This window comes from Carettochelys insculpta, chromosome 5, assembly GCF_033958435.1.
Source record: "Carettochelys insculpta isolate YL-2023 chromosome 5, ASM3395843v1, whole genome shotgun sequence".
In the NCBI taxonomy this organism is placed as follows: Eukaryota; Metazoa; Chordata; order Testudines; family Carettochelyidae; genus Carettochelys; species Carettochelys insculpta.
Window position 1 is genome coordinate 103,275,685 of NC_134141.1, and position 17,918 is coordinate 103,293,602.

Here is a 17,918-nt window from a genome sequence, read left to right on the forward strand (position 1 = left end):
TGCCAATGGTCTGTAATGTCCAGTGCATTGCTTCACACTATATTGAAGACTGAAAAATTATGATTACCCCAAATCCAGTGGGATTGTCTTAATTCAATACCAGAAATGTTACATTTTTCCTATTTCTTAATATCTGAGAGATGGAGTTACCCAAGTGTACGTGCTATATAAACAAGAGAGACATTTTACAAGTTTGAGTTTTATAAGAGCAAGAAATTCTTTTCTGTCCTAAAAATAGATTTGTTTTGTACCCTCAGCCACAGCCACTGCCACCCTCAATCACAGAAAATCCCAGTGTCTCTGGGTAGATTGGATGCCACCAACGAACTTTATGATTAGAAGAATGAAAAACATTCAGACAGGCTTTGAGTTATCTCCTGGGTTAAGAATATGGAATTTCTGTGATTACAGCTCACAAGTGCTCCCTCTACACCAAAAAGAACAGTGGTAGAAGAGTGGAAGGGTTCAGAAACTCTGAAGAGATATAAAAATGGACTCTCTACTGAAACTTGTGATGCCATCAAGTTCTAACCCTGCTCTTTGAAGCTATGTCTACACGTGAAGCCAACATCGAAATAGGCTATTTCGATGAGTAACGTCTACACGTCCTCCAGGGCTGGCAACGTCGATGTTCAACTTCGACGTTGCGCAGCACCACATCGAAATAGGCGCTGCGAGGGAACGTGTACACGCCAAAGTAGCACACATCGAAATAAGGGTGCCAGGCACAGCTGCAGACAGGGTCACAGGGCGGACTCAACAGCAAGCCGCTCCCTTAAAGGGCCCCTCCCAGACACAGTTGCACTAAACAACACAAGATCCACAGAGCCGACAACTGGTTGCAGACCCTGTGCCTGCAGCATGGATCCCCAGCTGCCGCAGCAGCAGCCAGAAGCCCCGGGCTAAGGGCTGCTGCCCACAGTGACCATAGAGCCCCGCAGGGGCTGGAGAGAGAGCATCTCTCAACCCCTCAGCTGATGGCTGCCATGGCGGACCCCGCTATTTCGAAGTTGCAGGACACGCAACGACTACACGGTCCCTACTTCGACTTTGAACGTCGAAGTAGGGCGCTATTCCTATCCCCTCATGGGGTTAGCGACTTCGACGTCTCGCCGCCTAACATCGAAGTTAACTTCGAAATAGCACCCGGCGCGTGTAGCCGTGACGGGCGCTATTTCGAAGTTAGTGCCGCTACTTCGAAGTAGCGTGCACGTGTAGACACGGCTTTAGTGTAATAAAACTGGCTTGTTGCATCTTATGGCTCAGAGCAGTTGAAGTGCTCTGTGAATCTGTTCAGGGCCCATTTGGCATTGGACATAATCTGGCAGTTCCCAGCCACTCTTTCTCCTCCCATCTCCTTAAAAAATCAGTAAAGTAGATCCTGATGGACATTGGATCTATCATTACTGTCCTTGTCAGAAAAAGTTTTCTACTTCATTTTTTTTAAGTATTCAGAAAGATGGAACTTCTGATTGGGGCTGACCTTTCCTATAGAAATCCATTACATGGTCACTATACAAACAAATAATAAAAAACGGTCTACTTGCTGTACTTAGTCTGCATCAACAAAAGGTTGAAGGGCAAACAAGAATGGAAAAGTGAGGTCACTTGCCCAAGGTTGCCATCATGTGCCAGTGGTGCCCCTCTACTATGTATGTTGGACAAATTGGAAAAACACTTCCCCAAAAAATTGAGCACAGAGCAGACTTCAGGTATCTGAATACACATAAACCTGTCTGTGAGCATTTCAATGGAGTGGTCCATCCGGTTAAAGAGCTGAGAATATGCATCCTACAACAAAGAGACTTTAACAGCAGATTACAAAGGGAGACCTTGCCAAAGGGAGGTTACAATGGGAGACATGTGAACTTTGAATCTTGGCCTTAATAGAGATAGCAATTACCTTATGCATTACAAAGACATTTTCCCTACCTTTGAGATTCATAATGATCTCAGGCAGGACACTTAGTATTTCACACTCTCCCCCCACCCCCTTCAGTTCTATGTATCTGATTTGTCAGTTTTTATTTCAATTTTATTTTTAATCTCTGTATTATAAAACAGTCAGAGCTGTACTGGAAATGTTATACCTCTAGATCTGAGGAGGTGGGTCTGCCCCACGAAAGCTCATCACTAAATAAATTATTTTGTTAGTCTTTAAAGTGCTACACGACTGCTGGTTTGTTTTGCAAAATCAACCAGAGGTTAGTGGCAGAGCCAGGAATAAGGCGAAATCTCCTGAGTCTGAGTTCAGTACACTAGCCACTAAACCAATTATGTCACTTACATTGTACTGTTAACAGCATCAATCTCTTGCTTATATCATGAAATATAAGGACGCTGTCTGAGCGTCGTAGAGTTGAGTGCACCCAAGTGGGAGCAGGACCATTTCATACTTAATATTTGAAAGTGCACATAATGCTTTACAGGCAGATAAGTAATCTTACCTCCGCTTCATAGACTTTAAAATTTGTTTCTTTTTTCTGACATGAAATTTCACATAAAGACATTAACAATCCTGAAACTCAAGAGGATATAGCTTGGCTTATATTAGAGCTGTTAGCTTCACATCTCAATTCCTGTGCCAGCTCTGGTTCTTGAGAATCCTCGTTGAGAACCAGCATTTTGTAGTAATGTCCTGCCATCTCTTACCTAGTGGTAATTATGGTCTCAAAATGAAGGAATGATGCATGCAAATATATCTCTATGTGTGTAACCAAAGACACTATCATTCACCCACCAGGAAGACAGACAATTTCCTTCTACCTACTCAGATTTTCAGGGAATTCTGAGAGTCCTGGAAGATCAGGAGAGGCTAGTTGGTGGCATAACTGTGAGTAGACCACAGTTCTGAAACTGTTTTGTTCACTGACAAGTTTTTTTCCTGCTTGACAAATATGTATGGAATATCTTGCTCTTTAGCAGAGTATATTATGAAAATCATGGAAGTCGGGAGAGATTCCAGATGACTGGGAAAGGGCAAATATAGTGCCTATCTATAAAAAGAGAAACAAGGACAACCCAGGAAATTAGACCAGTCCACTTAACTTCAGTGCCAGAAAAGACAATGGAGCAAATAATTAAGGAATCCATCTGCAAACCTCAGGAAGATAATAAGGTGATAGGTAACAGTTAGAATGGATTTGTGAGGAACAACTCATGTCTGTCCAACCTGCTAGCTCTTTTTGGTAGTATAAAAAGCCTTGTAGATAAAGGGGAAGCAGTGGACATGGTATACCTTAACCAGTGGTTTTCAACCAGTGGGCTGAGAGAACTATCCAAGTGTGATGTGAAATTTTGACTCTGTTTTTATATACTTATTGAAAATTTACTTTTGAAACTTTAAAATAAGATGAACGACATTATAATTGAGACAGAGAGGTAGCCATGTTAGTCTGTAAAGTAAACCCGCAATTTTTATGGACCCCAATTTAGCAGACTTCAGTAACAACGGACAATTCCTTTGTTTCTGAAGTCCTCTGGGGTCCATAAAATCTCAGTCCCCCCCCCGCACCCCCCGAAAAAGGTTAAAGGACTTACCGCTGCCGCCTAGAGGAGCTGCCACCGGAGCCACCACACACTCCTCTTACCAAGGGTGGGCCATGTACACGGACAGACAGCACCTGTGTATGCACTCTGTGCCTGGTGGGAGGAGCTCATGGTAGCTCTGGCAGCAGTGGCAGCTCCTCCAGCCGTGTGCGGTGGGGCACCACCAGCCATATGCGGTACACAGCTGGGTGCCTCCTGCTGTGCGTGGCAGGCTCCAGCAGTTCCAGCTCCACCAGGTACACTCTGATGAGTTCCTGGCTTTTGGGAGGTTGGGGGACAGGGGAGAGGAATTGGGGCTAGAGGATCGTAGCAGGGGTGGGTGAGTAAATCCCTCAGCTTTAACTGACTTTTGGGATTAAGGGACACCCCTCCTGCCCATTAGTCCATTAATTGAGGGTTTACTTTATCTTAAAACAAAAAAGCTGTCCTGTAGCACTTTGCAGACTAACAAGCTTCAAATCTGGAGCTAGAGCTGTACAGGAAATAATTTCTACGTCCAGTACAGCACTATCTCCAGATCAGAAGTGGGTCTGCCCCATGAAAGCTCAGCAACTAATACATTATTTTGTTAGTCTTTAAAGTGCTACAGGACTGCTTTTTTGTTTAATTGTAACTGGGGTTACATACTCAGGCATTCAATGTGTTTGAAAGGATTAGAGTTTTACAAATTGATGATAGAATTCCAAGCCACTGCAGGTAATCTAAATATTTCTCCTTTTACGTCAGTTTGGTATTCCTCAGACTTACTTTTACAGAGTACATCCTTTCTCTGTCCCCAAACAGCAGTTTTGATTTATATAGTATGTGTTTTTCATAGACATGAGTGTGTATGTGTAATATTTTAAATAAATAGTTTAATTCTAAAATGAATTTTCTAGATCCCCACACTTGAGATTGTCTCAATAACTTGCAGGACTGAGCAGCAAGCAAAGAATTTAGAATCCTAGGCAAAGCCACAGTTATGTGAACCTAGGAAACATACTTACTAATCTTTGTATCAACTGCCATCTTATTTTTCCAATATATGGTGGTGGCGGTGTAGCCATGTTGGACCCTGGATATTTAGAGATAGTAGATGTTTTCTTTTTTAATTCATTATGATTTCATATAATCTGATTTTATTGTCCATTTTTCTTTAGAAAGTTAAAATGAAGGGGAAATATATGTTTTAGATGTATGGTAGAAGCGATTTTCTATTTTAATTCTTGGTTATCTTTTCCTGGAATATGTGACTTCTGGCCATATTCACCATTTTATGTTCAAAATCCGTGACTAGAGTTGGATGAGATGAGACTTACCTTTTTTTCCAAAACAGAGGAATCAGTATTTTTTCCTTTTTGCTTCTGTTTATATATTCCTTTATTGTTTCCTTCTGAATGCTATCACATAGGCCGTGTCTACACTAGCCCCAAACTTCGAAATGGCCACGCAAATGGCCATTTCGAAGTTTACTAATGAAGCACTGAAATGCATATTCAGAGCTTCATTAGCATGCGGGCGGCCGCGACGCTTCGAAATTGATGCGGCTCGCTGCCGCGCCGCTCGTCCCAACAGGGCTCCTTTTCGAAAGGACCCCACCTACTTCGAAGTCCCCTTATTCCCATCTGCTCATGGGAATAAGGGGACTTCGAAGTAGGTGGGGTCCTTTCGAAAAGGAGCCCCGTTGGGACAAGCCGCGTCAATTTCGAAGCATCGTGGCCGCCTGCATGCTAATGAAGCGCTGAATATGCATTTCAGCGCTTCATTAGTAAACTTTGAAATGGCCATTTGCATGGCCATTTCGAAGTTTGGGGCTAGTGTAGATGTAGCCATAGTTACTTTTTGGGTAAATTTTTCCTCTGTTCAGCTGTATTTCAGAACTAGACAGAAGTACATACTGCTAATTGAGTACAAACTCTCTATGAAGCAGTGGTGGAACCTGATTGCAAGCAAGGTTTTCAAGATTGAAATGGCTTCTTAATGTAAGCAGTTATTTCAAATTCAACTAGAGTCTTTATTCAGGCAAACTAATATCAATGGAGGTTCTCCCATGTTCTCACTTGGCCCCAAGCTGTTGTGGTGAAGGAGGGCTGAGTTATTCCTCTCTGCCCAGGGCAGCCTGCATACTGAACCCCTCCTCTCTAGCCCCAATCAAGAGCAATGATTTAAATGAAGAAAAACAACAATTAATTGTGTTAAGAAGCCGAGCAACACTGGGGGTAAATCTTCTAACATACATATGTATGGGAAATAAAACAATTCATACTACTGTGGCTCTTTTGGGTGATATTCATCCTGAACCACTGAGGTTTGAGTGTCACTGTTTCTCTTGACAAGTCATTATGGTGGTATGACTGCATTAATTTCCTAGATGAGATACTGGCTATAAGTTTTTAACAGTAATTGCTTTCCATAGCCACAATAATAGTGAATGATATTTGGTTAGAATACATAGTCTTCTACATGTTCAAAGTCCTCCACCAGTGGTTCTTAATGGATAATATTTGTTCTATCAGAGCTTGCTAGTGGAGAGAAGAAATCTAGGAAAAGTATCTAGTCAGTTTCTGCTGTATTTAAATTGTATTAGTGTAGTTAAATCTCTAATCTTGCATCATAAATTGTTTGACTAGACAGATTAATATTGAGGTTGCAAAGTCAAGTACACAGTTAAGATACGACTAAAATTATGATTGTTTATAAGCCCTTTGTTCATAAGTGTTTATTGTGATACTATATTAACATAGACACTAGTTTGGTAGAATTTATTTACATTAAATTCCTCCTGTATTTGAGCTGTACTGATTAATTTTATAATCTGGCTTTCAATGAGTTCTTGCATTTTTATGACCCACATAGGAAATTTAGTTACCTAAGTATTTACAAAAAAATTCATGACTGTAGGATATTTAGCCGGAACATGCCAGAGGATTAAAATGGTCAGCCCTTATTTTACATGTATGGCAAAGAAATTCCGTTCAAAACATGTTACTGGAATTGTTCATTACATGTATGCCAAATGCAAGTTTCAAGCACAAAAGTGATGGGTGTGCCTCGATGTTTCAATTGCCCAGAGAAGCAAAGATTTACAACTGAAAACAGTTAATTTGAGACATGTCCTGAGTCCTGTAATGTTGGGTGAATTTTTTGCCATAAAGCTAAAGTGCTCAAACACTGAACGGGCAATTTTAGGGTCATAGCAAATCATAATGATAATACTTTGAGTATGCAGGGCAATCAATCATCTGAGTCAGAGTGTTTCAATATTATGAAATTGGTAGTGACTCCAGCATTAGTTTACAAGTACTCTTGAGAGGACAACAGAATTTTCTGAAAAACTTGAATAAAATAGTTTAATAATGCATGAGCTGAAAAAATTCAGTTTTGAAGTTTAATCATGAAAGGTTTTTATGTATGTTTAGCATCTTTTAGTTAGAACACCACAGTTACTGTAAATCAAAACTACACTCACTCGTGCATTATTGGGGTGCCTTGAGCACAAACCTCTGATAAAGTTTTAAAATTAAACAGGGAAGCAATCCTGTTTGGCATAGTCTTCATTATGCATTTTGTTAGATTAGTCTAATAGCTTTCTTTAACAGGTTAACAAACCTTGTAGCTGTAGGGGAAGGGGAGAGCGTGAGATGTGTATCTTGATTTGAGTAAGGCTTTTGATAGCATCACTCATGATCTTCTCATAAGCAAACAAGGGAAATAAAACCTAAATGGAGCTACTATAAGGAGGGTGTATAACTGTTTGGAAAACTGTTGAACAGTTAGTGATTCACTGTCAAGTTGGAAGGGCATATCGAGTTGGTTCCTGCAGGGATCATTTGTGGCTCCAGTTCTGTTCAGTATCTTTATTAAAGGTTTAGAAAATGGCATAGTGAGTACACTTATAGTTTAAGGATAATAGCAAGTTAGGAGAGATTGCGAGTGTTTTAAGTATAAGATGTAAATTCAGAATGATCTGGACAAAATGGAGAAATGGGCTGAAACAGACTGAAATTCAATAAGGAAAAATGCAAAGTACTCCACATAGGAATGAACAGTCAGTTACACATATACAACTGGGAAATGATTGCCTCGGAAGGAGTACTGGAGAAAAGGATTGGTGGCTGATAGTGGATCACCTGTATAAATCAACAATGTAACACTTGCCAAAAAAAAAAAATCAAACACCATTCTGGGATGTATTAGCAGGAGTGTTGCAGTCAAGACACAAATTATTCTACTCTGCTCTCTACTGGTTAAGCCTCGGATGGAGTATTGGAATGTCTTTTTCTGGACACCACGTTTCAGGAAAGATGTGGACCTATATTGGAGACAGTCCACAGAAGAGCAGCAAAAATTATTGAACGGAGGATGGGTTTGTTTAGCATGGAGAAGAGAAGACTGAGAGGGGATATAAAGTTTTCAAGTACATGAAAGGTGGTTACATGATGGAGGGAGAAAAAAAGTGTTCTGAACTTCTGAGGACAATTTTTTTTTTTCAAAAAAGCACATGATTGAAAATGTTGATGGCAAAAATTAAACTTTTGAATGAAGCAGCTCACTAGTCTTGTGGAGTAGAAAGTTCATTTTTCTTGTTCCCGTGTGTGTTCTGTAAATATCATAATTACTGTAAATCTTGAGTACTAACGTTAGGAATTTGACATGGTGACATACTCTTTGCACTAAAGATATTCTTAACTGTTCAGGTGCAAATTTATGTATTCTGTGCAGGTAAAAGTTGGATGTGTTAGAGTTGAGTAGTCAAAATCATCTCGGGGCTTAACCAGAAGCATGTTCACATGAGAGATTTTAATGCAGTGAATTCTGATTGCTTAAGGAAGGCTGTTTCAAACTGTGGGGTGTAAAAAGAAGGCACAAAGATTAGGTGAATTAATGGCGTGCGCGTAGAGAGAAAGGGGAGCAGAGATTTAGATGTGGGCAAAATTGTGCAGTTCTCTGGAGGGGAAGATTGTTAAACTTGCTGCGTTATCTGAATGGAGAGGGTGAAAGTATTTAAAACTGGAGTGGAATTAGTGGGACATAGAGAGAAAAATGACTTTGAGTGCAACATATTGTTCTGAAAGAGAATTAAAAGAGTTTGTAAGTAAGGAAAGTTTTCAGGATTCTTTTTGGTGAAATGTTTTCAAAGCTGGTTTTCCCTTCCCTTCCAGTTACTAGAAATGTTGTCTCTTCCTGCTGGGTCAGAATCTAGCCACAGCAGTCCATATATTTGCTGAAATCCACTGTAGCAAGGGCAGAATGGGGAAATGTAAGGTGGAAACTTCAGTTCTTAGTAACTTGACAGTTCAACAGGATAGGCTGCTGTGAAATGCACTGTTCCTCTGGGTTTGATCCTTGCATTGGCGTCTAATCTGCTGCCATTGCCTTTTCAAGTTGTCTTAATAATTACATGCATCATGAATTAACAGACTACGTATGACCCACCATGATAACTATGTTAATGTAGAACCAGGTGGTTCAGTCAGCCAGTGATGAAACATGGGGTAGTCTTCAGTCAGGTTCCATTGGAGACTCAGCTGTGTCGGAGACTCAGAATAGACAAGTTCAAATCCAGATTCTCTGGCTGGCCTGCTTTTCTTATTGTTTAATTCTATGTTGTTCTAGAAGTATCTCATTAATGTATTACCTCTTCATTATCATTACTAGGCTGTATTTAGTTTTGTATGTGGTGTGGATCTCCTGTGGTTTTGCTATTTTGAGCTGCTGTTTCTATGTCATGCTGCTGTGGTGCCTGAATTGCTGACTCACTGAATAACGTGAACAACTCATGGCTAACAGTGAGCACGAAAAGATCTTGAAATATGTGGCCTACCATAACATCTTTGTGCTAGTATTAAATTAACCCTTCCAGCAATCTCTCTTTCTCTAGTTGCTGTTGTATTGAACTGTGTGAATTTCAGAAATGAATTATGGCCAATCAGTAAGAGTGAATGGCAAGCAAAAAATGCGTATTAATTAGTTTTAACATTGTCCTGGCATGTTTGGTTTAATTCGTGAAATTTAAAAATTATACTAGCCCATTTCTGTTGTAGAAAACAAGAAGAGTACCTAAGCCAAATATTGGAATGTACAGGGCAGTTTTCTGGTAACACATGAACTTACAGACACATAATTTGAAGTGTGTGTTGTTTGTTAAATGTGAAGATCAAAAGTCCTTGTGATTCGTGCATATATTTTTAACAGGAGTTTAGCATTCTGAATGAATAGTTGTGAGGAATAGGAGGGTTAAGTGAGACGAATTTGGCAAGTTTGTAGATTTGTTCTAAAATTTAATGCAATTAAGAGGTTTAATTTATTAATAAGAAAAACATTCAGATTAGATTGCAAACTTTTCTCCATTGTGCATGATAGTATAGATATACAGAAGTCACCAGAGGATTTTTATATTGATAAGCATGTGGGCTTTAATACTGAGAATGTAGTGGACCATTTGCACCTCCCATTTGTGGTTCTGTGGAGCACCACCATCCTCATTCATGGTTCCTTAACGTGCGTGGCAAATAGTGATATTTTGCATAAAAAAGTAATATTAGAAAATGTATTTTAGCTGATTTTTATGCAACCTAGCATCAGAAAACATGGAGGAACCACAATCTTGTGATCAGCAAGTGCTGTTTGGATCACCATTATTTTTTAGCCCATAACTGGAGAGCAGCTGTGTTAATTTGTAAAGGACTGAATTTCTACAATTTTATTTTGTGGGCTTTAGAAATATGTAAACTAGTAGTAGTGAAAGGTGTCAAATTGAGAAGATTTGTAATCTTAAAACCCTGATGGTATGTATACACTGTTTAAAAAAATAAAATCGGCAGGAGTAAGTCTCAGAGCCTGGGTCAACTGACTTGGGTTTTCAGGGCTCTCACCATGGGGCTTAATGTAGCAGAATAGAATAGTAAATTTCATGATCAGAAGTGACTGTGTGATTCTAATCTGACCTCCTGCACGTAGCAGGGTGCAGATCATCCTACCTGCAGCCTGCGCAGGAATGTGTGTCACTATTTTTAGTGCCATACTGAGAGTACCATAAACCCGAGTGTGTTTACTGGGGCTTTGAGATGCTCTGCCATGCGGGCACATGGTTTTGTTTTTGCTTTGGAAATTTAGACATACACTGAGAAATACAGCAGTGGCTTACTATCCCGTTCAGATCGGTTCATTGTTCTCAAGGCCAGAAATTACCATTTTGATCATTCATGAAGAGAACCCTCACTCAACAACTTTACACTTCCCTAAAGTTGGATTCTTATGCTATTCTGTGGACCAATAAGGACAAATGCTCTGTGAACAAAAGTTTGAGAAACACTTTAAGATACATAATGAGTCACTGTAATGGTCTCCATTTTCATGTCAGTGTTTCAGTCCTGTTGAGGCAGAACAGTCAGTAGAAAATACCAGTGACAATACTTGTTTAGAAGCATTTATTTGTACTTGGTTTATAATCTTTATTGATTTTTACATTTCAGTGTAACTTATATTAGTGATGTTCACTGCCTACTAGTGATAGGAAAAGGTTTATTACATTCTCAACAAAAATGATTTTGTATTTGTACAATAGTTTATCTAAAAAGAAAAATAATTTCCATTTTATTATTGGAAATTTTACAGCATGTTCCTTTACACTCTTTATTACTCCTTCCTCAACATTCCCACTGGAGGGTGGGGGGTAGAAGCGAGGGAGAATTAAAATTGAACATAAAGATCATATTTTTAAATGCGATTTTCAAAGCATCCCATGTAAATGGTTGCAGTTATGAACTTAATTCTTCATTTTAAGGAATTAGGGATAGGACAGGAGAAATTGTAAAAAGTTATCCTATGATTTAGTTGAGGACAAAATTATGCCACTTTTGAGGTTTTTGGTGTGGTCATTGTTTTTGTTTATACTATGAACAGTATATTTTAATGAACCATATCCAAAACATATATATACTTTATTTGTTGAGCAATAATGATGTGCTCAAAAATATCACACATTTTTATGGAAATCATGAGAACAAAATGCCTGTAAAATTAAATACCTTTAATTTTTCATCCTTCACATGTGCAGCCCATCATCAATCCTGTCGATTTGCTTTGAAAATGTTAGCCAGGATTTTTAAGCATTAAAGAATAAATCATAGTTTTAAGCATTCTCCAACATATTTTGTTTTACTTACAGCTTCTTTGTAATGCTGGCCACTCTGAAGAAAAATTAGGTTTTACCTATGATGACATCATAATATGGTAAGTACTCTGTAAAATATGTGAGCAATATTTGAACACTTTAAACAACATACATTTAAACTAGTGGTTTTAAATGTAATGAAAGAAAACAGCCTGAAGTATCTTTAAAACAAAATTCACGTATTTGGGAGTTCTTAGTTTTCAATTTTTTAGTATTCCATAGCATGCAATTTGTAACATGATGCAAGTATAAAACAGTTTTATGGAAATAGGAAAGAGACATTCGGCAAATAATAAACTAGAACAACATTTCAAGGTAAGACGTAGAACTCATGCTGCATTAACGATGAATGTAAAGTCAAATAAAAGCATTCTGAAATGTAGTTTTTGCAAAGCCTTGAAGAAACTGTTGAGGTGGAATCTTTGCTGTGTTGAACTTCCATTTATATAAATGGAGCCAGGATTTCACGCTCACGTTTCTGAAATAGTGAGCTATATTCCTTGAAGAGATACTTAAAATTTTTGCAGTTGGTCTTATCGCCATTTCTTACAATGGGTCAGCAACCTTTCTAAGGCAGAGTGTCGAAATTTGACCTTTTGACCTATACGTATGGTCTGAGTGCTGGTGATACTTTTTAAATTAACTAATAGTCTACTTACAGCAGCTTTATTAATAAATAAATTAAGATGCAGAGCTTTACCATTTAGGTGGTGGTTGGAAGCATTAACTGGTCTTTTGTTAATCCACAGGAAGCATGGCTTTGAGCAAACTCCAAGCTGCGTCAGGTGGGAGAGGGATGGGGCTAAGCTTCCACCCCATGTGCCAATGAAAATTGGCTTATGTGCTGTTCTTGGCACCCACGCCGGGGAGTGCTGACCCCGTCCTAGAATAAAAATATTTTTGTTTATATTGATTAAATCTCCACTTTTTTGCACAGACACTGCTAATATGCCATTGATTCAGCATGGGTAGCAGAAGCAACAAAAACGAGGCTGGCTTTTCTACTCAACCTATTTTTTTTTTTTTTAATCATTCAGTGTAGGTGAGCTTGTGACATTGAAAATTTAGTAAAACTAAACTAAAATATGAAAACATTGCCTTCAGTTGTGTCAGGATTTTGCTCAGTATATATCAGAAAAGCTGTCCATGTTATAACTTCGTCATAAATAGTGTTGTTTTCTCAGATGGAACTGAATATTTCAGTCTGTGCTACTGAGTACCTTTTCAGTAATACCATTTTTGTTGTAAATTATAACACTTTTTTACTCTGTTCCTGAATGCATGATTAGTCATGTCATATTGTTTGCAAGTCCTGTGATGTGGTACTTGCCATGTCCAAGTAAAGTTTCATTTCTTTAGTAAATCAAGTTTTGATGTAAGTTTGAAGAAGTACATGTCTAATGCATTTTATTATACAGTTCCAAATCAGAAAGTCCTGCTAGTCCAGGAAGAATAGAAAGGTTTAGGTCTAAAATTCGCTTTCGGAAGGCTCAAAAATCCATAGGCAATTTCTGACAATATGTGATGGGGTTCAGGGTCCCCAAGTACTGCACCCCATCCGCAGGCAGGAGTGACTCTCACTCAGTGGGTAGAACAGGAAGTTTATTAGGCGACAGAGGCCCAGCTTCTCACAGAAGAATCAGTGCAGCAGTTAGAGACAGTCATTCCAACCCGTCCTGGGGAGAGGAGCCCAAGGGGTGCCCCTCTGGGGTGTAGCTTCCCCCCTCGCCAGGCTGGCTGCCTTCCAGCTCCCTCTCCCCCCAGCATCTAACTGCCACCTCTGATTCAAAAACCCCTGCTTGGCTCCTCCCTCCTCTTTGTTTGGGGCAGAGGTGTTACCTGCCAGCCTAGGTTATAGCCCCAGGGTCATCCTTAGCTGCTGGGAGCTGCTTTGCTTGTCTCACGCACGTCCAGCCTGAGTCTCACACATGCACTCCCCCCACTCCATCACACAATATTTTTAAAATCCATAGACATGTGCCAAAGAGTGATCTTGTACAAATGTCCCTGAAGGATAAAGAACTTTTGTGGAAATTCACATTTTTTAAAACAATGCATTAATGCTTGCTGCTAAAGAAATCAATATTGTTGAGGCTGATCTTCAAAAAGACAAAAAAGAATGTAGGTTTTTTGTTTTTTTTTTTTGTTCTGCCTGGAGCTTTGAGTGTACTGTATTGCTATTTTCTTCATTGATTTCTTTTACATAATGATGGAATAAAATTTCAAAAGTGCCTAGTATCCCACTTTCAAAAATGGCTTGCAAACTAACATTTAATTGAAAGTCAATCGCAGTTGGAGCCTAAGTAACTCATTCACTTCTAAAAACAGGACTTCAGACTTTGGCTCCGAAGTAAGTGAAGATAAGATTTTCAAGAATACCTGTGTCAGAATGCTTAAACTATTTTAAAGGACTCGTTTTTTGTTCTTAATTTGTTTTTATTTTAAAGAATAAATTTGTTTTGCTGGATACACAGGAAGTATTCTGCAAAAATGTTTGTGCATTTTGAAGTTGTGAATGGCTAGCCTTGAACCAGAAGGCTATTAAGACTGTGATTTGAAAATTAGCTTATTATAGACTTCATGTTAAGGTTTCTAATTTAACTTATCAATACAGTGAAATATTTGAGCAAATTATGACCAGTTGTATATTTGCTAGATTTTTATCCAAGAATAAATGTAATTGTTAGAATTTGTTCTTTAGTCATTTTTGCTAATCCATGTGCTTGATTATAATTTCTCCCTGCCAGCAGATGGAGACAGTACACTGACAGATTTTGGCATTATTCCCTGCATAGAAGGATCTTGCTAAGTCATGGAGCTTGGTTGTTTTCTTTCCAACAGATGTAATCACAGTGTTATTGCAGACGAAAGAAACTCCTGACCAAAGGAGAGAATGGAGTACTTCTAGGCCTCAGGAGTCTTGGAGATTCTTAGCCCTGTCCTAGAGTATCTGCCATTCTATGGTTTCTATCCCATGCACAGTGATTTAGTCCTTGCAAAAATTCCAGGAACTGCTACGCTTGCATACACAAAGTAGATCCTAACATAGGGTCCGTGCCCCACTCCACCCAGGACTAGGAAGTATTTTTAAAAGGTCTAGGGGAAGACACAGGAATGTCATTTCACGTTGGGCTAGTCAGGCCAGGAAAAATGATGAACTTGGTCCAGGATCAAATATCTTCTCTCTCCTCCGGAGTAAGTTCACCTCAGCCCCCCAGTGCCTCAGTGGAGACTGATATTTTAAGTGATCTTGTAAGACTGGTTACTCAGATATACAGTGAACGCCTTCATATCCAGCAGCCTGGGACTGGGAGGTATCTGGATAGTCCAATATTCTAGACAATAGAGAGGTTTACGTAACTGTACCTAACCCCAAAGAACAGTAAGATCATATATTAAGAAACAAACAAAAATATATGCAGAGTACTTTATTTACCAAGAACAGTAGTATTGTACCCTGTAAACTTATACTGTATTTGCTCTATTTACTTTCACACTACCGTACTTATGGAAAATGTGGCCAAAATTTACTTATGGTTAAAATGCCGGTAATTTGAGAGTTCCAGATAATCTGCTGGATATGAAAGAGTTTACTGTAAAAACCTGTTTGTAAAAGGCTGTCACTAGGGAAGAACATAAGAACGGCCATACTGGGTCAGACCAAATGTCCATCTAGCTCAGTATCCTGTCTGCCGACAGTAGCCAGTGCTAGGTACCCCAGAGGAGGTGAACTGAAGACAATGATCAAGCAATTTGTCTCCTGCCATCCATCTCCCGCCTTCGACAAAAGGCTCATTGTCATACCTTACCCTCTTCAAAAAGGAAAGAGCTACAGCCATGAGGCCAACCTGGAAGTGCCCAAGTTTTCCACAGTTTATAGAGGGAAAATTCAAATTATACATAAGAATTGCCCAATTGCCTCAGGCCCTCACGTTAGGACTCTCTAACATTGATCATTCTTGGTGCTCTTTATTGAAATTCCTTGAGTGCTTTTATTGAACTCCTAATATCCTTTCTAAGATAGGGTGATCATCTGTAGAATGCACAATACTCTAAATGAGGCTGCCTTATTGATTTATGTAATGGTATTATAATGTTTATATATTAGTCAGCATCCTATTCCTTATGCATCCAAACAACCTATTAGTTTTAATTACAGTTGCACATTGAACCATCTACAGTAATGCACAGGGCCCTTCCTTTAGGTGATAAATTAATTTAGAATCCTATAGTAAATATGAATAGTATAACCTTTTCCCCTCATGGAATTTCTCAGGTGATCATGTTTGCCCATTCACCTAGCATGTTTATCTCTGAAGTTCCTCTTAGTTCCTTCTGTTACTGATTAACCTAAGAAAACCTTCTCCTTTCCAAATTTTTCTACCCCTCTGCTCATCTCCCTTTCCAAATATATTGCACACCCTACGATCTATGAGGGATCCTTGAGGGGGCATGCTGTTCAGCTTTTACTGGGATTAAAATTGACTGTTTTGCCAAAGAAGCAAAACAAAGAATAGGACTAATTTGTGATCCATGACAGTACTTTTCCTTTCATCCCATCATTTTTAGCTTCTTTGGTAGCCTTTTCTGAAGCACATTAACAAACATCTATTGGAAGTATATATCAGTTGGTTCTCCTTGATCCACTGCTTTATTCTTTAAAGAGTTTAAAGAGATTAGTGAGACACAATTTTCCTGTGCACAGTCTGTGCTAATTTAGATTGTTGTATCATGATCAGGAGTTTTGTTCTATTCTAACCAACATTTCAGCTAGTTTTCCAGGTGCATATATAAGGCTCACTACTTTGTAACTGCTCCGATTGCTCCTAGAAGCTTCTTTAAAAATATACCTACAACATCTGCTACCTTCCAGTTTTCTTGAATAGTGGCTGGTTTTTAATGAGAGAGCATATGTTTAATAGCAGCTCAGCTACTTCATAAGTTTCTTCGGAACTCTTAGAAACACCATTGAGATCTCATGACTGTCTTATAAATTATCAATTTGGTCTTGCACCACTTCTTTTGGTCACCTCAATCTTTTAGAATCATTCATCTTTATTACCAGGAAAGTGCAAGTTCAGGGCATGTATCTCTTGAATGTTCAAAGAGAACTAGCTTCTCAGCAATGCTGTTATCTTCCTTAATTACTCCATTTGATTTCTGGTGAATGAACAGATAAACTGATTGTTTTGCAGCGTTCTGCTTCTGATATGCTTAGGTGATATCTACAGAAGAAAATTGTCAACTTAGTTCATGTCAGTATTGAGTAGCTGCAGGTATTGAATTGCTTGTGTGTATCCACACTACAATTATTGTGTCATTAGTGCATGTTCTTACCAGGAGCACTTGTATTGGTTGTGTTTAAAGAGGAGGGTGAGAAACTGTTCTCAGTGGTGTCAGATGGCAGAAAAAAGAGTAATGGTCTGAAGTTGAGGAGGGAGAGGTATAGGTTTGATATTAGGAAAAACTACTTCACCGGGAGGGTGGTGAAGCATTGGAATGCGTTGCCTCGAGAGGTGGTGGATTCTCCATCACTTGAGGTTTTTAAGTCCCAGCTTGACAAGGTGCTGGCTGGGATGACTTAGTGGGTGTTGTTCCTGCTTGAAGCAGGGGGCTGGACTAGATGACTTCCTGAGGTCCCTTCCAGCCCTATGGTTCTGTGATTCTGTTGTCAGAGTGGGATGTTGTGGGACAGCTCCTAAAAGGCAGTAATAGTTGATATTTGAACAGCCTTTCAAACCTTGCCAGTTAGTCATTTTGGTTATCTCTGTCTTTCAAGGTCACTTTGGCCACATCCACACTAAAGCATCTGTTTACAGAAGTTAACTGTTGGAAGAGATGTTCTTACAAAACTTCTGCTGACAGATCACGTTTACACATAAAAGCAGGTTGATCTTTTGCTCCCCTTTGTTGACAAAAGGGCCCCACTGAGTGTCTACACAGCTTTTTAGTCAACAGTGTCAGTAGATAAAATTCATTTTGTGTGTAGACATGCCGCAAGTTTTGTCCACAAAACTCTTTGGTGTAGATGTAGCCTTTGTGTTTGGCAAGGTATATATCTTTTAAGACTATTTTTTTAAAGTAGCATATGTGCCATCTTTGCCCATTTTACTTCCTTTGCTTCTAATTTTAGGGATTCGATTACCCATACCACTTTTTAATAAAATCTCCCTTTCTGAAGTTTAGAGTCTTTGTTATTTTTGGTATCCTACCT

General features: G+C 39.1%; 1 protein-coding gene across 1 annotated transcript in view; it reads left to right on the forward strand.

Moving 5' to 3' along the window:
• Positions 1–17,918, forward strand: part of RICTOR (RPTOR independent companion of MTOR complex 2) — a 155,923-nt gene that overhangs the window by 42,064 nt on the left and 95,941 nt on the right. The window contains exon 4 of the mRNA XM_074995627.1: positions 11,699–11,763. Coding sequence (XP_074851728.1) covers positions 11,699–11,763 — 65 coding nt within the window. The remainder of the gene's footprint in view (positions 1–11,698; positions 11,764–17,918) is intronic.